This window comes from Aspergillus bombycis (assembly GCF_001792695.1).
Source record: "Aspergillus bombycis strain NRRL26010 chromosome Unknown contig00006, whole genome shotgun sequence".
In the NCBI taxonomy this organism is placed as follows: domain Eukaryota; kingdom Fungi; phylum Ascomycota; class Eurotiomycetes; order Eurotiales; family Aspergillaceae; genus Aspergillus; species Aspergillus bombycis.
The window spans coordinates 45,069-64,968 of record NW_019170008.1 but is presented as its reverse complement, the minus strand read 5'-3'; the positions used below and the strand labels follow the sequence as shown (position 1 = coordinate 64,968).

Below are 19,900 nucleotides of genomic sequence, written 5' to 3'. Positions count from 1 at the left end.
TGGGGGTTTTGATGCTTTGATCTGATTTGGTCGTGCTTATGTTGAAAGTGAGACTGGTCGTATACCTAGATTTTTGGCATCGGGATGTGGTATTTTCTGTATGCTTCTTGGGTACGAATAATCGGAAGGGGATATCCAAAAAATTTTCTGTATGTATTGACTCGGTTCCTCAATATTGTCCGCATCGCGACGGAAAATATATCAGCACTCCTAGTCCCACAGTCGTTCGCCATTTCGGACCCGGAGAAACGGGCGGACTCCGTGGTATCGATCCGGCTTATGAGAAACAAGCAATGTTAATAAGATAGACGACATGACTAGCGCCCTATTTGCTGTTCATAGACGGTTGCGCGACCCGAGAACTCCGCCCCGACGCCACTATCAATGATTTTAGCTCGGCGTAGGTCAAAAGTGGAACGAAGTAAGACCTGCGCTCTCCACCGAAGACAAGGAAATGTTGTCGGTTGTTACTTTTTTTTACTTTTCTTCTTTATTAGCAATATCCCGTAAACGATACACTTGTCCTTTGAAGAGCCGGTGCCCTAAAGGGTATAATAGTTTAAATATATTAGTGAGCCAACCTTGTGTATGAGGCAGGCTGAAACTCCGCTATGATTGTTTAATACATGAAATTCAATCAATATTCTCGTTTGCGAAAATATATCGTATCAATCTATATATAGTTATTGACCACACCAGTAATCACGCCTGCGGTATACAGGGATTACTCGGTGGTATGCCTTCAGGACACTAGGGCCCAGCTAGACACAGAAGACCTAGCCTATACAAGAATATATTAGCGTTAAAGTACCGAGTGGAATAAATTACTTGCGATTTAACTTGCATATAAGCTGTCAGCCTGCGGATCGCCAGCAGTGTGCCACGTAGCGGGGTAATCCACGGCTGAGGCAAGGATCGTGACCAGCGGCTTTTCTATATCAAGGTGTCTCAGTTTCTCCAAGCAAGGGTCTTCTAGTATGTCGTAGGGGAAGAAGTTGTTGATTGATCAAGTGAGGTTCTACTTAGGCAACTAACTAAGGAAAGGGGGCTAGGTCTATTCGGGACCCCGCTATAGACACCCATCATCAAGAGTGGAGAAAAATCAAAAGATGACGGAGACCGCGGAGGCCGATCGTAGATATATACATTGACTATATTTAACCTCTAACGTCCCTGGACCGTTATTCATATGTGCCCCTCACGTCCGAAATATTGTTACGGACGAAATGCAGAAATCGCAAGAAGGGTTCGCGTGGACTGCGAAAGATGGCTTTCAGTATGGTATGTATCTCCGCACAGTCGTAATCATATTTGGCTGAGCGTGAAAGGATTGACCACTGCGGCTGTTGTGCCCTCGACCCCGAAGTCTGACCTATCATCGAGCTATGATGTTATTGTCATTGGTGCCGGCTTTGCTGGGCTAACTGCCGCTCGCGAACTTGCATTCAAAGGAAAAAATGTACTCGTCATTGAAGCTCGAGATCGTATTGGCGGTCGCTGTTGGACTGTGCAAACTGGAAAAGACAGCAAGGTTGAGATTGGTGGCACATGGGTCCACTGGCAACAACCTCACGTATTCAGCGAGTTGCAAAGATATGGACTCGATGACTTTGAGGAAACCGTGGCTTTCCCTGAAAATTGTGAGTCTGCGGCCAAGGAATCGCGATCCCAACCAGCTGTAGTGCAGGATCCCGCTGAAGGACGAGTCATGATGGAGCAGCTCGAAGGACTTATGATGAGGTTCTTTGATGTTGATGGACAGGGGGGGCGCAGTATAATACCGTTCCCATTCAGCACAGCGTCGAGCGTCAGACAGAACCCGGACTACCTTGAACTGGATAGACTCAGCGTCAGAGATCGTGTTGCGCAGCTCGAGGGCTGCACTCAAGAGCAACAGTCTATGCTTAGCGCGCATGCAGCTTCATTCTACGGCATCTCCCCTGAAAAGGCTTCACTTACGGAAGTGCTTCACACACACGCATTATGTAACTTCGATCCTGCGATGATCGAGACAGCCACCATGAAGTACAAGGTTGCAAAGGGCACCACTGCCTTTGCGCTAGCAATCCTCGAAGACTACAAGGGCGACAGGATCTTGAACTCTCCTGTGACATCAATCACTCAGGGAGATGGCGAATTTCCTGTTACTGTCACGCTCAAGAATGGGGAACGGTATTTGTCCAAAACGGTCATCTCGACAGTCCCCATCAATGTAATTTCCTCAATCGTCTTCGACCCCCCGCTCTCCACACTGAGAAAGGAAGCCTTCACCACCGGGGTAACTCCAGCAAGGCAGATAAGCTCCTTGTATGTACATCGACCGAGTTTCAAAACGGATTCAACGTTAGCTGCGAGGGAGGCGATATGCCCTATGCAAGTGGCTTTACAGACGGAAACCATGGCGACCATACCCTTCTCACTTTGCTTGTCCATCCTGATAACGGCCTAGACCACTCCGATGAGACTATCCGTCTTGTTGAAAGTCTTCGTCCGGCGGGCATTCAAGTTGAATCTGCCTATGCCCATCTCTGGTCAGATGACCCCTACGCTGGCGGAGTAATGCCAGTTCGAGGACCTGGATTTTTGCAAAAGTATAATCATGAGATACGAAAGCCACATGAGAATGTGTATTTCTGTGGATCGGACTTTGCGGATGGCTGGCGCGGGTTCATTTCGGGCGCCTTCGAGGACGCCTACCGTGTCACTAGAGAGATCTTAACACAAAACTAGTACTGAGAATCATTATCAATTTAGCCGTAGCCTATCGAATGTAAAAGCTGTTTTCCCGGCGTCTTTTAGCGAGTTCTCCAGCGAACCTTCCCTAGAACAAGATCAACCAAAGCGCCGAGTCTACAGAAGGAGATATACAGTCACTTATGATCTCGCAGTTCTGGTGGCTAGACCAGAGCAGTCTAAAAATACAAAATTTCAACTTAAATTAAGCGAGCAGATTAGTATATTAAGTTTAACCCCGACTCAGCTACTCCTGTCTCTGCTTACCTACAATGAGGCTCTCATGTGCACGTTTTACGTTGCGGTTGCTATGGCCAGCTTGTCAGTCTTTGGTGCTATTTTCATGCGCTGGTTGCCCTTGAAGTCTGAGGATAAAGGTGATGGCAATGGCGATGCAGAAAATATATCTGAGGATCGAGAAAAAGTGCCTGATATTGTGAAGTGTGAAGGCGGGATCCCATAGTGAGTCTAAGGGGTGTGTAAGGAGAACCACCGATTGTCTGATATGACGGGGTACGTGGCCGTCAACGATGTCGAATCCCCGCAAGGCCCGCAGCAAGACTACGGGTAATATCTGTTTCTGCACTCCTAGTGACAACAGTCTCGAACACTGCTAAAGCATATAGGGAAACATCTGAGATACCGGATAAACATAACTTTTCCTAGAGAAATCGAACCTTATTCGCAATACTGTAAAGCCTGACACGCTTCATACCTATTAATTCATTTCTTCCTTACCGATACAGCAAGATTTGAAATGCTTTCGGAAAACTGACCAGGATGTATATATATATTTGCGCTGCTGGTTGAGTACTACTCAATCTGTCTAGATAGTTTACTTTACATTAAATGCAAGATACAATAATTGGATATATTATTCTACTTCTCTTCATATATGTTAATCCTTACCTCAGGGGGATCAGCAGTTTGTCTTCAATTTAGCGGTGGACTCTGGATGCTCTGGATCCATCTCTTTATAGTAACGGAGGACTAGTGGCAGCTAGTACACTTATGGGTTCACCTTCTATTTTAGTTGATTTAATACTCGTCAGAGAGTCATCCATGTGAAGCAGATGGATGAGAAAACTCTTGGTTTTTCCATCGTTCTGGGGTATATATCTGATCAGCAGTTTCAATGCAGGTCAGTCACGCGATCGCGGAAACCCTGGCACCCGCGGGATATACTCCAAACGAGCTCAATCCTCTGGCAATTTAGTTCCCTCATCACTACCGCACTGTTATTGCGCAGCGGAGCGAAGCGTAGCAAGCAATATAGGAGACTGCTCAATCGGATCTGTGTTTTGATTGGTCCACAGTTCTGGATTCTGATTGGACAGAAATTCACCAGTGACATTATTCCTGTTTTATCTTATATAATTATCTCAAGCCAATTTCTAGAGCTTCTGAATCGCCTAGATTTCTCGAGTGTTTGAACAGCCTATGTAGCCTAGATTTCTCAGACTTTTAAACGCAGTGCAATGACTAGATTTGTCAGACTTTTAAACGCGGTGTAATAATTAGATTTCTCAGGCTTTTAAACAGTCTGCGTGGCCTAGATTTCTCAGGCTTTTCAACGCGGTGCAATAACTAGATTTGTCAGACTTTTGAATACAATATAATAACTAAATTTCTCAGGCTTTTGAACATCCTACATAGTCTAGATTTCTCGGACTTTTCAATACAGTACAATATCTAGATTTCTCAGACTTTTAAATGTGGTGTAATATCTAGATTTATTGAGCTTTTGAATCGTCTGCGTGGCATAGAATAGATAATCTAGATAGGTAATCCAGACAGTATAGTATAATCTATTTAAATACTCTTAATAATCTAGATAATATAATAAAAGATTATGTGATTCTTTCGCTGCGCAAGTATTCTGCCAGTTCCTTGAGCTGGCAGCCTCTAGTATAACTGTGCGAATGTAGTTGATTGCCATTGTGGTTGTAGGCCCTATCCGCTTTATCACATGTAGCAACTGGGACATGGTTCTAAAAGATCAAATCCTAGGATCATATAGAGCGACGCGGACTGTCCGTTGGCAGAATGGTTGCCAGTGCTTGACTTACTATCGAGTAATGGGGGTTGATTGTGAAGCGTATTGCGGGCATCGTTGGAGAGGTATTAGTGCAATTTCCGGCGGGTTGTGGCGATTGGATTGTCTGCACGAAAGCGGTCAGGTCTTGGTGATTTACCTTTTAACGTGGTAAGGCCAGAGAATGCAGCAACACCACAAGATTGTGCGGTAGACAAGCAAAAGCAAGTGGCCAAACCTTGACGATAAGGATTAGTCCAATAATCCTAATACTAACGACACCGAGAAAACGACCAGGAATGGAAGTGGGAAAATATACGTCGCAGAGGAATGTACGTTTCTGACACCGTCTGAAACCAATTATTGTTTTACAATATAACCTATTCAAGAAAGGGAAAAACGACTAGGTAGTGACGTCACCTGCCCGGATTACATAAGGAGAGCAGGAAAGAATAACGAAATGCAGGGCAGACGAGGGGAATACTAGTACTCACGGGACTGGAGAAGAGAAGATCCGGAGGTTGCAGGTTCGTGGAGGAGGAGCAAATGGCAGATCGAGAACTACATGGAAGGGAAATGGATTCACATGAAGTTAGGTGATAGTTATATCTTTCTCCAGAACGATTTTTGGGGCGTCACCAATTCGCAAGGCATACTGAATCCGGTATGCTTCGCACGCTGGCCAATGAAAGACAGGCGAGTGGAGCCTGGCAAGTAATGTGATTTCTCTCCTTTGGCCAAGACCTCGACTCTTAGGACTCTGACGGGTCTCGAAGAACGGATCATCGCTAGAACAATCCAGGTGGGTCTTGCAGATCTCTCCATTCTGCTGACACGGAAGAGAGATGCGATTGATTGATTAAAGACAAGACTGCGAACCAGCAACAGAAACCAACCTAATACTCTTCGCGGGGAAATGTTGGGGGGGGAAATATCCACGCCTCGGTTGTACGTTCATTTGGTTCACATGTCGAGCTGTTGACTAGTATTATAGAAGAGATGGAGGCACGCCAAAGGCAAAAGTAATGAACGCCAATTTTTGACCCCTCGCTCTTCAGCACCCCCCGCCTAGAGATGGCTACGATTACACGCAATCCGTTGGACTCGATGAAGTCCACCTGGCGTTCGTGGGACCGGACGCAGTGGAATGCAGCCCACTGGCTTATCGAAGCCCTAAACATACACCATATTGATATTGATAAAGAAGTTCCGGTTCACCAGAAAACGGATAAGGTCCCTTACGCCCCAGAGCTACAATTTCATCGTTGGGTCCTCATCCACGGCAGCATCCCACTCATCATTCACCAACTCTACATCAGCTATGTCGGCCAACCCTCGGCGCTGCTGGTGTTCCTTTTCTACAGCCTGTCTTTGGAATTGATCGCTATCAACGAGGTACATGTGCTGCGCCAAGTCGGGCATAAGATTGGATTCTTCGACGGCGACAAGCATCCTCGCGATGGTGTACCTGATGTTGGAGTACAGAAGACCGTCCAGACACTTCTGTCAGTTATATTTCTACGCCCAATGGCCACTGTGATGTTCTCCTATCGCGCAGATGAAGGCCCCTCCTCGATCCGGTGGTTGTGGCTCATCTTTGAAACCGGCGTCTACGCGGTCGTCCTGGATTTTTGGTATTATCTATTCCACCGCTCCGCACACGAAACAACACGACTATGGCAGTTCCACCGCAGACACCACTTGACAAAACATCCCAATCCTCTTCTGACCGCATACGCGGACCTCGTACAGGAGTTCTTCGATCTTGTCGGTACACCTCTTATCACATACGGCACCATGAAGCTAATGGGATTCCCCATGGGCTTCTACGAGTGGTGGATCTGTCAGCAATATGTCATCTTCACGGAGATCCTCGGTCACAGCGGTCTGCGGATGATTGCCCCCGCGGTGAACCCCTGGACATCGTTTTTAAAGCTGTTCGATATGGAGCTCTTGCTCGAGGACCACGATCTCCACCACCGCAAGGGCTGGAAGAGCAGCTACAATTATGGTAAGCAGACGCGTGTGTGGGACCGCTTGTTCAACACATGCACAACTCGTATAGAGGGGCACCGGGATAACATTGACTATGTCAACACTGCAAAAATCCCGTTGTACTGATTTGGCTCGAAACGCACGCCTGGTCTAAAGAAAAGAAGAGCGGTTATTCTGCCATGGCTTGAGTATATCTGGTTGAGATAGGTTAAGGGTTTTCTCTGAGATTTTGATATGAATAGATTATCTTTCGTCTGATTCTTAGATAGCCACGCTCCTTTACCAAAAGCACTATGTCTTAAGGCCATTCCCGAGCTGAACCATATAAGAATAGAGATCTTTCAATCGGGCCTAGAACCGTTCACACAGGCCTGATATAAATGAACTCTAGTCCTAGTATACCCATGTAGGTTGGGTGCAATACCACACCAGCGGTTATAGTCGTAGTATACAACATATCTTTGCCTTTATATCGATCAAATTAAGCCAACAAAGTCCTTTATTATTGACACTATATCCGTGTACCTTATATATCTCTTAATTAGTTAGAGAGTGATGGATGCTTATCACGATTCACCCAGAAAATCCCAGTCGACAGAAGAGGTATAGCTTGATATACCACTCCTATAGAAGGTAGCCAATTATTGGCAGGGAAAGTAAGGCTGATTCATGCACGGAGCGTTCTTCACGCAATGCAGTGTATATCTGGCATTTGTCTGGGTTCGGCGTTTACAGATGTGCACCGGTGTTGTAGTCCGAAGTAAAGGCAATCTTAGGGTTAAGAGTGGATGTATGACGTAACTACGAAACGGGTAGGTTGCCATTTAGTATATGGATCTGGGCCCTTTATAGTACTTCAAGGATATCAAAGTCTCGGTCGTTATACGGGGTGCCATCTTGGGCGAGCGTTATTCTAAACGCCGAATGCCGAACTCGGTACTCAGGATTTCCCTATATAAATGCATTTAAAAAGGATTACGCCTTTTACCTGACTCTTTCCATAAATGTATTAGAAACATCTTAACCATTTTACTGAATACTTGCACCTGACTATTTTCTCTCGTCATTACAAGAGGCCATATGTAGGCCACTTAGCCTCCTGTTTATCTGTCCTGGTTTCCATGGCGGGTTCGCCGTACCTGCTGAGCCAGGTGCTTTCAACCACACTCCGAGTTTCACCAAGGTAGCTGGAACAAACCAAGCTTATGAACTCGCCATAAACACTGCAAGGGGGATGGCTGTTGTCGGATAGAATGTCTTGTCCGATGATACTGTAGCGGATAGTATTAGAAATGACTGAGGAGGATAAGAAGACTCGGAAGGCGGCTCGTCATATTGGTTGAGGTATGACCGTGGATAGTGGTGGTGGGAGGAAACGATCTATCGCTACGTTCCATTGCTGGCTGTGAGTCGTGACCCTTATTTATACGGTTCTTTTCAGTTTGGCGTTGTTTCTACCGCTATTGAGAATTTCTCGTGGATCGGAAGCCTTGAAATCGTAAAAGATGGCCTATCTCAATGGTTTTTGGATGGTGCACGCAACACATCGAGTTGGAACAAGCGGCGATATGGTTTTCGAAGAACACCAGATTCTCAAGGGTCAGAAAGTAAGAAAGTATGTAAGAAGTGGAAAATCAACCAGCTAACTGAACAATTCTCTTTCAGACACCGTGACGGCGGTGCGCGTCTGGAATGTCTTGCCTATACTCTGTCGCAGCATGATGCGTTGCCAGATGATGTCGTCTTCAATACGTACCAGGAGAGAGAGGACAGATCCACGAGGATTGGTAATTACCAAAGAATATACTTGTAGTCTGCCGTTCTAACCTGTCTATGCCAGAAAACCCCTTCAAAATGCCTGAAACGCCCTTTCCAGACCTGTGCTTGATATACTAGGCATTATGGGAAAAGCTGGATCCTGGGGCAACGGTTTCAAACGTGCCAACAATTGAGGCTGCCATAGGATGTACAAAATAGCTTAGTGTCGACAGAGGCGCAGTCCATGCTTTTGTAACACGAAGCTTGCATTTGGTGGAGTACTTAATATCTTGCGGCCATAGACATACAACTCCCCAGTATGACTTTACAAGACATGGTACATTTGTACTTAGCTAGCAACTGTATGAAAGCCGGAGTATTTTGACCAAAGCTACTGTATTACCTCCGGAGTATGCCACAATATCCATATGTATTTTATTTGCTTTTCATAGGTAGGTGAACAATGATGAGGATATTATCTGGATGTTGATCTACGACTACTGGAGGAGCTGTAGTTCACAAGTATTCAAATTCCCACGAGCAATGTTAACATCATGCGAGGTAAAATGTATCATTGACACTCTGCCTGGGAGGGTAGGTCGAAAGGTTGGCCTTACATAAATGTTTAATTTATGATTTCCTGGATACACCCAGGACACACAAACTCCAGCTCTTTAGCGATATCTTCCCAGCTGTATCTCTGCCATTTTCTCCCTTCTTCATTTTTCACCCAATGAGGTACTATATTCCTAACGTGCCAAACACATCAGTATTGACAAAAGTCCAGTTAGATATCAAGCCTACTCACTCTCCACTTTCACAAGACTGAAGAAAGCGGCCGTGACTCTCTCTACCTGCCACAGCTCCATGAAGGAGTGTGCGGCTACCGTCCTCCGCAGTCCGCCCACACTGAGCAACGAAATTGGCAACGCTTTCTTGCACTTCAGCTGGTGCATTACGTCCTATATCGGTCTTACACAGTCCGGGACAGACTAAGTTCATGACAACACCCGTACGGTCCACAGGGGTCAAGGTTGCCAGATGACGAACCGCGATAGTGAGCATGAGTTTGGTAAGCGGGTATCTAGTGGCTTTTGTCAGCTTCGGACAGAGTAGTAGTGCGTGGGGACGGCAGGAATTACAGCTGCATCATATTCATGTCTTCAGAATGCATCTTGGCCAGTGGTTCATCATGAATATCCCTCCATGCTTCGTGACAATCAAACCCAGTAACACTGGTAACGAAGACCAGGTGAGGCATGGTCCCGTAGCGCTGAGCACTGTCTCTGAGCTTGGGAAAGATAAGCACTCCAAGGAGAAGCGTGCTGAGCACATTAACAGTGACCGGTAAGATATGGCCCTCTGCCTCCAAGCGCTGCGACAATGCCACACCCGCATTCTCAATGACCGCATCAATTCGATCAAGCTCTGTTGTCACCCTCTGTGCAAACGCCTTGACAGAGTCATAACTAGCAAGATCAAGCAACCAAACCTCAGCCACACCAGTCTTTCCAGTGCATGTTTCGATATCGTCTTTGGCTTTCTCGCCGGCGGTAAGATTGCGCACCGCAAGGATTACCTTTCTAGCACCAGCATTAACCAGGTGCCGGGCTGCTTCCAAACCCAGTCCACTGTTGGCGCCGGTCACTACGTAGGTCCTCCCTGCACAAGTCTCGGGCGTGACCAGGAGGGGAAGACCTCGACGTGAGTTGGAATATTGGCAGACATGATTGTAAAATGGCTGAAGGGGGGTGGTGTTCTTTAGGATAGGACAACTATGGGAGGTGAAGATATTGTTGAGTTTCACTCTTGGATTCTCTTCCAATCCCGCAGCTGCTGGAGGATTATATAGCATTGGAACTCCGGCTTTCTAGATTTTTACAGAGCTACTGAATCTATGATCAACAGATTTTGTTTCACACTACAAGTGACTAGCCAGCAATAAGCGCTGACGTATTCTAGACTTTTTGTTTTCTTTTCTTTGGTTTACAGCAACTTGTCCCAGCAAGTAGATCTGCCTCGGGCGAGGACTAATGGGCTTCGCCACGCACTGAGCCGAGAGATAAGAACATGGCTCGATACACACTCCGCTATTGGCTGGTTCACTGTGCCTTCTCGTATGAACGTTCGTTCCTTGGTTCCTTTGAAATGCAAACCTGGCCGGGAATAATTGGGATCCGATACGGAAGCCGGCAATCTACTCCACCGAACAAGTTGGATTTAGCTTATAATAACTCCAACTCCTATTAGATGGTTTTAGCAGGCTCCACCTCGCAGTTACAGCCCGTTATGGTTTAGGCGAAGGATCTCCAAGCCGCATATGAGCTTGGATTATGAGGCCACTATTAATAAGGTCCAAATCAACTAACGACCTAGTGACTCCGCGCTAGATTAGGGTTCAATTAAGCTTGTGGCAACTCACGCCCTCGACCTCCACCAAAACTAGGCTTTGTACACTACCCGTGTAACTCACTTTCTATTAAGTGATACTGCTCTGGCTTAGAAGCTAGTGAACCGATTGAAATACCATAAAAAGCTTCCTTTTCAAAATGGTCAACGCGGGCAAGCGATCAAAGTGTTGTTTCATGTGTCGCCAACGCCGAGTCAAGGTGCGGTAACTCCTCTGAGACGTCCCCTTAACCCCAAAGACTTGTTAGCTAGGTGTAGCTAACTATTTCAATCTAGTGCGATTTACAAAAGCCACACTGTCAGCGTTGTACGGATGGCGGACGTACCTGTCCCGGCTACCCGGAGGCCTGGGACGTCTTGCTTCGCGTGCAGAATGCTTTCGCCGAGAAGAAGGTGCAGCTGCGGGTGGAGAAATGCCTACGAGCGAGAAGATGTGAGCAGGTTGAGAGACGGGCAGTCACCAGTATCCCGCGTGGAGTTCACCTCCCTACCGAGATCCACAGCTGGAACCATTTCTACAGGGATTATGCAGCTGACTCGGGCTTTACGTTCTTCAACCTTCTCCCGAGATTTTATACCGACAGCTCATTCATGTGCTGTCAGGAAGCATTCCATGCCGTTACCTTGGCTAGCTTAGCTCGCCAACGTCACCAGTCCGAATTGATGGTTCGGGCCAGGTGGCACTACGGTAAGGCAATTACGGCGCTTAACTCTGCACTGAACGATCAGGTTATGACTGCTGATGATTCTGTCCTCGTGACTCTACTTACGCTCTCGCTCTTTGAGGTAAGGTATCCAATTCCTCCTGTTTGGTCCTGTGTTATCAGCTGTTATACTCCTCCCTTAATGTATACATTGCCAGTAGAGCTACACAGATGCCCCCCATACTAATCAGATTGGCTAGACGATCGTGCCAGAGTCCCTAGAGACAATGATGTCTGATGTTGACTTCCGCTGCCATATCCATTTCCGCGGAGCATTGCTACTCCTTCGATGGCGTGCTGAGAGGTGCCGGAATTCGGACCTGGATAAGCGCATCTTCGCCTTCTTCTCTTACATTTGTGTACGTATCCATATCTGACCCCATTCATGGCTAAGAAATAACTGACATGGATATTCAGTTCATGGGTATGTTTGTGAATCACGAGTCCGGTGACTCGAAGTGGTCGGCCTTGGAGGAATTCACGACTCCGTGGATGGATAGTCCCCTTCTAGAGCCAATTCTTCATCGGGCGGTACAGTTTAAGAGGCGGGCTCGACTTCGACTCACTGGACTAGAGAATTCCACATCTAAAACGGACACGCTCCTGAAACTAATTAAGGATGGGATTAGCATTAGCTATGATCTCGAAGCCGTAGCCACAAGTATTCGGTGCTCCTCCAGTGCAGGTCAGCAACAGCCAACCGCATTCAATGACCTGATTGAGGTCTCTACCCAAACCACAGAGGCAATTGCGAGGAGTCTATATCGAACCATCAGATATCACATCATGGAGCTGGTCCTGGGCTTGAAAATAGCCCTTGAAGCGGAAGAGAAGGAGCATGTGGGGATTACCGCTCGCCATACCCTCGTCGACCATCAGCGGTTCCCGCATGAAGGGCTTATAGTAATCCTTGAACAAACTTGCGATGATATTTGCGCTGTTCTTGACTTCAGCAGCGCAGCCGGTATGGAAGCGCATGACACAGGAGTAGCTTATCGATCGTTTGGCGTGTTCTTCCCTATGGTAGTTCTCTTATTCTCTTCGTTAGCCGGAGAGGAGAAGAAAGCCTGGCTCCAAGAGAAGCTTCGATTCATCGGTGAGAGGAGCGGACTTGGCCTGGCGACCTACGCCGCTGGTAAAGCCACGTTAATACATAGATTATGATTATTGGCCCAGGGAAAAAAATTCTTATTCATGTATACGACTGCCTAACTTCAATGGGAATCATGTCGATATTCCTTCGCACGAAGCACCTAAAATGGTTTGGTTCCGGACCCACAGCACAATTAACAAAGGGCCGTATATAGTATGGAGATCATGATGAATTCCTCGCACCAAGACCCAGATTTGGTTTGGCAAGCTTGGGTGCAGCAGCCCACATGAGTCCTGTCGGGAGTCGGAGGTTGCACCAGGAGCCGTGGGCATGTACACCAACAACCCTCCTCGCCTAGGGCCGACAGGCGTATGCAATACATATAAAAGGGGCACAGAGACTCCTTATGTGCTTTGTATTCGCAGATCCTCTCTTCAATTCTCCCTGTTCCATCTCCTTAACAACCATACATCGACAGCTTTCCAAAAGCCTTTGTCCTTAGCCACACTGACAACCATGGCACCCACTTGCAATGCGGAGACGAGGGCCAGTGATCTTGTCCGTCACTACAGCCCTCACATCTCCGGCAAAACCATTTTGATCACGGGTGTCTCCCCTGGAAGCCTTGGTGAAAGCTTTGTCAAACAAGTCGCCGTCGCACAGCCGGCCATGTTTATCCTAGCCGGTCGCTCCATCCCCAAGATGCAGCTCCTCATCGACGAGCTGCACAGCACGCACCCACGCATTGAGGTCAAGCCCCTCGAGCTTAACCTACTCTCGTTCAACGACGTCCGCAAAGCAGCCGAGACCCTCAATGCCTGGGCCGACGTGCCTCACATCGACGTCCTGGTCAACAACGCCGGCATCATGGCCGTACCTTACAAACTAACCGAAGATGGATTCGAGAGCCAGTTCCAAACAAACCACCTCAGCCACTTCCTCTTCACGAATCTCATCATGGGGAAGATCCTGGCCTCGCCAGCCCCACGCGTGGTCCTCATCTCCAGTGGCGTGCACCGCGTCGGTCATATCCGCTGGTCGGACTATAACTTCAACGAGGGCAAGACCTACCAGCGGTGGTTGTCGTACGGCCAGTCGAAGACGGCCAATGCCCTGATGGGCCTCGCACTTGCCGAAAGACTCGGGTACCGCGGTCTTCTCGCCTTTCCCATGTGTCCCGGTACCAGTTTCACGAACCTCTCGGCTCACGGGAAGGACGACCTGGTCTCCTTTGCTGCGGATCTGACGGAAATGGATAACGTCTATGGTAATAAGTGGATGTGGGGTATGGCAGAGCTGAAGTTCAAGGACTTGGATCAGGGCGTGGCGACGCATGTTTTTGCTGCGTTCGATACCGGCATTGTGGGAAACAACGGTGCCTTCTTGAGTGATTGCCATGTTGCGGATCCGGATAAGGAGGAGGTCTACTCGTGGGCTACGAGTAAGGCTGATGCAGAGAGGTTGTGGAAGTTGAGTGAGAAGCTTGTTGGTCAGGAGTTTAACTATTGAACAGTGGATGCTGGGTGAGAGCATTTTCTAGCTCCGGGTACAGTGATCACCCAATACTATTGGGTATCATGTCGATGTTCAGGGATCGTGAAGATACCAGATCAAGACTACTAAAACATCTGAAACTCGTGGGATGCGCCAGGACGCGGTATCACACATTTCCATCAAGATAGCATCACTTTGTTAGGTCTATTATCCATGTTAGTCTTGCTACTTACCAGCTTTCGATCTCGGTGGTTGCTTTCGGCAAGATAAATTAAGTATAGATATACATATAACCGACGTCTTGGAGTATCCTACATGCTGTTACTTTTTCCAATACGTAATTTCCAGATACATTGTATTCATAGCTGCCATCCCGGAGGTACCACGCCACCCCCCAGTGCACATGGGAGTGTCGGCCTACAAGGAAAGCGGACTTAACGTTAAACTTCTCATTTCAGTGGAGCTTTGACGGTCATCCTGTCGGCTGTCTATTGTCCTCCGTGTGCTTTGGCAAGAGCAAATATGAACATGTTACGCTAGTGATGATATTCGAATCCAGGATACTAAATGTACTTTCTATAAGACAAATACCCATTGGAGAAATGTTTACGAATTTACCGAATACACTATTATCTGTATCTCGATAGGCTAGAGCCAATATATTGATATCATCAACGGTTCTAGTCACATCAGGTCGCCAGCCAGGGTCTTGTATATGGCCAGCATTATATCAAACATTATGTAGGAGAAACATCCATGCGCATCAAATATCCAGCCCAGGCGGGTGTTAAAACAGAGACAAGAACACCATAAGATACAATATCAACAAGAAACAAAGGGTATAAAGCAGCCTGAATATAGACGGAACAGAAAAACACGATACTCCAACACGTATAGACAGGGAATGAGGGGAAATAGTAGCTCTGCCACCCTGTGAGCTGAATATGAAAGTAATATATAACTGGCACTGCTCATCGGAGCAGGATTTTCAAATCATATCATCATTAATCTGGTGGTTCTCCGCTCTGGGAATCGCCGGCCGCCATCGGGTGTCATTCCGTACGGCCCGTCGAATGAGCTTGGTGGCGGCAGACGGGTTGTTGGGGGTCCAGGTGGGCCAGGTGGGCCAGGACGTGGTGATCTGGGGCGTGCTGCATATCCGGGAGGTGGAGGACGGGGATAGCCGCGCGAGGGTTGACGCACATGGGGTGGCGGTCCCGGCGGATATAATCCCGGGCCTGGACGCTGGAAGCGAGGTGGTGGTGGTGGTAAAGCCGCGGCTCTGCGGGCATCACGCTCACAGTACACCTGGCCATTCCATTCGAAGTATTCCCCTTTCAGTGCAACTTGGCAGGTGCGGCATGTGAGACAGTCTGGATGGAACTTGAAACGATCGGCTGGCCCATGGCCCCGTTGCTCGATTGTCTCCAGATACTGTCCCTCGATGCCTGAGTGGCATGTATGGCACAGCGAGTCATTGCGCTGGTGGTAGTGCTGCGCACAATATGGAAGGTCATCCATGACGTAAAAGTCGGCCGTTTGGAAAGGGGTTTTGCAATCATAGCACACAAAGCATGCCCGGTGATACCGGCCCGTAAGACGGCCATCTGCGGATGAGACAGATTTCCCGACAATCATCTCACCGCAGCCGCGGCAAGGGCCCTTTGGGCGGGGGGCTGCACGGCCAGGCCGTTCAGTGATGGGACTAATCGTTGCGGGGGGCTCCGGCTGATCGTCCTTTGCCGGTTTCTGCATGGGCTTATCACGAAGAAGGGACACACTTCCCATGCTGATGGCGGGATCAGTTGGAGAGTCTGGACTGAAAAGATGTTGCGGCATCCGAGGAGGCTCGAGAGTGTCTGAGCCTGTCATTGACATCATTGTATTCTTGCCATTCTGCTTCTGTAGGTCCTCCACTAAGGTGCCTAGTTCGCCTTGATCGGACGGGTTGCGCTTTGACATACTGATATCTGATCCAATGCTTGAGAAAGAGGTACCGCTTCGTGTATCACTGGGTGATGAATCCGAGGAAGCTGTCGAGCTGTCCACCGCACTATCCGTAGTATCTAGGCCCAACTCCCGAGCAAAATTAGTGATTGAAATACCAGCTTCGCTGATGGCATCCGAATTCTTCCTCGGTGCGGGAGTAAGCCCATCGCCGTCGCCAAGCTCCTGCCCAGGCGGTTGGAGATGAGGGAGACCCGGGCTCCTGTAAGCTTTGTATTCAATACCCTGCATGTCTGCAGGAGAGGTTGACTGCTCCTGGGAAAGGTCAGGAATTTCCGACGGCGTTCCATGGGAACTTGGAGTAGGGCTTCTAAAGAACAGCTCAGCGGACCCGCGGTTACTGCTTAGACGGTCCGAGTTGGTAAGGGATGATGCACGGAGAGCACCTGGCTTATCCTCCTGGTTGTCCGCCTTGTCGCTGGTGCGCTCCATAGACGGATTGAGGTTACCACTGCCATGGCGCTTATGGCTATCCAGGTCAGGTTTGATCTCGCCGTGAGACATACTTGCTTCTGAGAACGTGGTCGCAGTTGAATCACGTAACAGCTTGCTGGGGAATGTAGATGGCACTGGTGGAGCATCCTGTAGAAATTTATACTGATGCGCCAAGCTACCATAGGACGGCCGCCCCATTGACACTGATGTCGATCGTCTGGAATCATAGCGGGAGCTTGCGACAGAAGTTCGGTAACTGCTTTTGCTTTCAGTGGAGTAGCTATATTTGTGAAAGGTTGGGAGCGGCCCTGCAACGTCGTCCTTGGGCAACGGTGGCGGCGGTGCTACCGCTTGCTCGCCTAAAGGTAAGCGAATACTCTGTCCTGTCGTACCCGTATCGCCAGCCGGAATTGGCAGCGCCTTGTACGGGTTGTCAAGAGGCACCATGTGCTTTGATGTTTTTTGAGACATGGACCGTGGAAGGGGAAAGGTCGGGATCTCATCCTGATCTGGAGATCGTGGTTGAGAGGGGAGAGGAGACGTTTGGCTCCGTAGTAACTGGCGAGGTGGGGATTGCTGGCCATCTGGAAACGGGGTAATATTGCCCTTGTTGCTGATCACAGCTTCCAGACGCATAAATGGTCGATCTATTGGGGTTACTCATAGTTCTGGGGATATACTAGTTGTCACTGATGAACGCACTGGCTTTGGAAGGATCAATCGGTGGGGGGATGCCTGATCTCCCTATACTTTTCGATGGACTGTGATGTTTCGGTGGTGGCGGAGGGGGTGTTGAAGATACTATTGAAACGGTCAGTGGCATGAACTGCTGGATCCTCGAGGCGAGATAATACCGGACATAGGTGCGCAGACATGGTCACCCATTGCCGAAATCTCGACATTCATTCCACAATTGGAGCATTTGATGGTGGGCAACAAGCCCATATTCATGGTCGCAGCCATGTTAACCGGTACGAGGGCGTCCCGAGAACCGTTACACGACAATTAAATCATAGAAAAGGGTCGAAGGGACGGTTCTGTGAGTGGATTGTGGATGGTGCGTCTTTGCTGCTCATAACGAGTCGCCGGGTGCTACTACTAGTAGTATTCAACCCCAGGAATCAACACCACACAACACACCAGCTGAAATACAGGGACTAAACTCAGTTAGAAAATCATGGGAGACTTGTTAGTGCTGGCGGAGGGTGGTTTTATGAATAAGAGCGAGAGGATAACGAACGAACTAACAAATGAACCAAACTTAGACAAGAATAGTAGCAATGAGAGTGGAGACGCTACTCTTTTTTTTCTACTTTTTTTTTTCTTTTTCGGCGGCAGAAACTCCTCGTGTGTCTGGCGATCCAAGACGGTTTAGTCGTGTGTCCACTTTAGGAGGTGGGCTGGGCCACGAGTCACGGGATTGGTCACTGACGGCGAGCCCAGGGCAACACGCGTTCTTTGTGACGGAGTATCGACTTTCGATAATACAGCGTACAGATACTATGGATATCAATTTCGACTTAATCTATTGAAATTCTATCTGTTGCTGACGGTCGGCCCCGAACTAACATACAATCAATCAATATTGATCTCAATTTCGTTTTAATATAACGTTACATCCTTCACCTCTCCCTCGCCCCCTTTCCGAGCGGAGTTTTGACCATGTCCAGTCTGACGTGATGCTGCATGTCACCACGCTGACCGTACGAACATATACTTTTGAAACCCCTGAACCAACGCAGATCTTCCTCAGGGGCAACGACCGTGACCCATAACACTACTACGGAGCAGCACACCCTCTTGTCATTGTCATTTGATCGCCCCGTTTCCTTCCTGATCTTGGCTCCTGTGGGAAGTGCACGCGCCCGTCCCAATCATTGTTATTGTTATTGTTGCTGTTGTTGCATTTCTTATTACTATTATTACTTTCATGATGACCATTTTTAAACTTTGCTTTATACCCTTCCCCGATGTCATCATCGAATCCCCTTCCCCTTGCTGGACGACTTCAATCGTGTCCAACTACACCCGGGCGATTCCATAATCCAAATCGTAGGACTCCAGCGTAGAAGATAAGCTACCCAGACCCCATTGGTTGGAGAAAAGTCCGGAGGTTTTTCCAGTAAGGGGCCAGAGTTTGTCGAGGCATTCCCCATGGTGCACAAAACCCCATTCAGACCTGTCATAAGACACAATTCCTCTTCTGAGTCGATGAAAATTCTCCGGCCAACATACTATGGCTTGTCAATTGGAACCCAGGCCGGATAGTGGTTTCTATCTTGGGCGAGACAGACGCCTCCCGGTCGGTCCCCTAGGATCTCCTCATTCTCATCTGTGTAGATCAACGATCCCTGCACCATGGCTCACTCGCTCATCATGATGGAATGATAACCACTCAAACTTCGATAGTCGTTGCCCATTCTTTGAGGCAGACCAAGCCACGCGACAACGAGATGCGAATCATTCAACCTGGGACACACCAGTCTGCCTGTACCATGGATCATGGAGCGGGCCCCCAGCGGTGGGAAACTCTTATCTAATATTTGCAACTTTACACCCGGTGGTCTCACTCTCAAACTTCGATGATTTGCGCCCCGGTTCAGACCCCCAATCTTTGGTCTTCGTTTCAGGCAATGGTGCGGAACGTTGGCTTGAAACGGGGGTAGAGCCCGAAATAGCATCGTGTTTTCTAGAATTAGTATTCGAACAATAGTCGCAACGCTAGTCAAAGAACCATGCAGTGGTGCGCCCGTCAGTCTTCAAAGACAATTCCTCAAAGAGCCAACGTTGACAAACTTGGACAGGTCATCCGAGAGATTTGGATTCGGTGGTCGCTGGGAGAAAGTTCAGCTAGCTTGACTAAGCACTACCGTCGCTGTCCTCGACGTGTCCCTTGCGTCATTGTAGTCTACTCTATTAGAACAAAGCATCATCAATGAGAAAGAATTTGGTACCGAGCACTTTGTGCGAAGAGAAGGTGCGCTGAATAGCAGCCAATCTATCTCGAGCCCTGAGAAGCCCAGAGAACGTCGCTGGGGAAGGATCAGGTTATACCTTTACCCACTTGGAAGGCCGCTCCGCAAACAGCAAATGTGCGGTCGCTGAATCAGGGGTAATATCGCAACCATGGGACGCCGTGCCGAGCTTTCCGCTCACCGCAACGTCAGGGGGATGAGTTGTCCTCAAAATGCAGCGACGGGCGCACTCCATGGATCCCAGGAGTTGAGTTCTTCGTGA

The 19,900-nt window shown here is 48.3% G+C and overlaps 5 protein-coding genes across 5 annotated transcripts; 3 read left to right on the top strand and 2 right to left on the bottom strand.

The window, feature by feature from the left end:
* Positions 1-1,226: 1,226 nt before the first annotated feature.
* Positions 1,227-2,730, top strand: ABOM_001452 (flavin monoamine oxidase family protein; the record flags this gene model as incomplete). Its single annotated transcript, XM_022528582.1, has 3 exons — positions 1,227-1,281; positions 1,329-2,307; positions 2,349-2,730. The coding sequence occupies 3 exons, from the start codon at positions 1,227-1,229 to the stop codon at positions 2,728-2,730; spliced, it is 1,416 nt and encodes a 471-aa protein (XP_022393624.1).
* Positions 2,731-5,842: 3,112 nt separating this feature from the next.
* ABOM_001451 (sterol desaturase family protein) lies at positions 5,843-6,889 on the top strand (the record flags this gene model as incomplete). Its single annotated transcript, XM_022528581.1, has 1 exon — positions 5,843-6,889. One exon carries the CDS (start codon positions 5,843-5,845, stop codon positions 6,887-6,889), a length of 1,047 nt encoding a protein of 348 aa, XP_022393587.1.
* Positions 6,890-9,146: 2,257 nt separating this feature from the next.
* On the bottom strand, positions 9,147-10,376 carry ABOM_001450 (putative short-chain dehydrogenase/reductase family protein; the record flags this gene model as incomplete). The annotated part of the gene is made up of 3 exons (XM_022528580.1): positions 9,147-9,270; positions 9,330-9,605; positions 9,664-10,376. 3 exons carry the CDS (start codon positions 10,374-10,376, stop codon positions 9,147-9,149), a joined length of 1,113 nt encoding a protein of 370 aa, XP_022393574.1.
* Positions 10,377-11,070: 694 nt separating this feature from the next.
* Positions 11,071-14,236, top strand: ABOM_001449 (short-chain dehydrogenase; the record flags this gene model as incomplete). The annotated part of the gene is made up of 6 exons (XM_022528579.1): positions 11,071-11,130; positions 11,207-11,716; positions 11,835-11,993; positions 12,052-12,598; positions 12,683-12,730; positions 13,206-14,236. 6 exons carry the CDS (start codon positions 11,071-11,073, stop codon positions 14,234-14,236), a joined length of 2,355 nt encoding a protein of 784 aa, XP_022393672.1.
* A 978-nt stretch (positions 14,237-15,214) lies between these two features.
* On the bottom strand, positions 15,215-17,626 carry ABOM_001448 (LIM domain protein; the record flags this gene model as incomplete). The annotated part of the gene is made up of 3 exons (XM_022528578.1): positions 15,215-17,310; positions 17,366-17,464; positions 17,518-17,626. 3 exons carry the CDS (start codon positions 17,624-17,626, stop codon positions 15,215-15,217), a joined length of 2,304 nt encoding a protein of 767 aa, XP_022393671.1.
* Between the last annotated feature and the right edge of the window lie 2,274 nt (positions 17,627-19,900).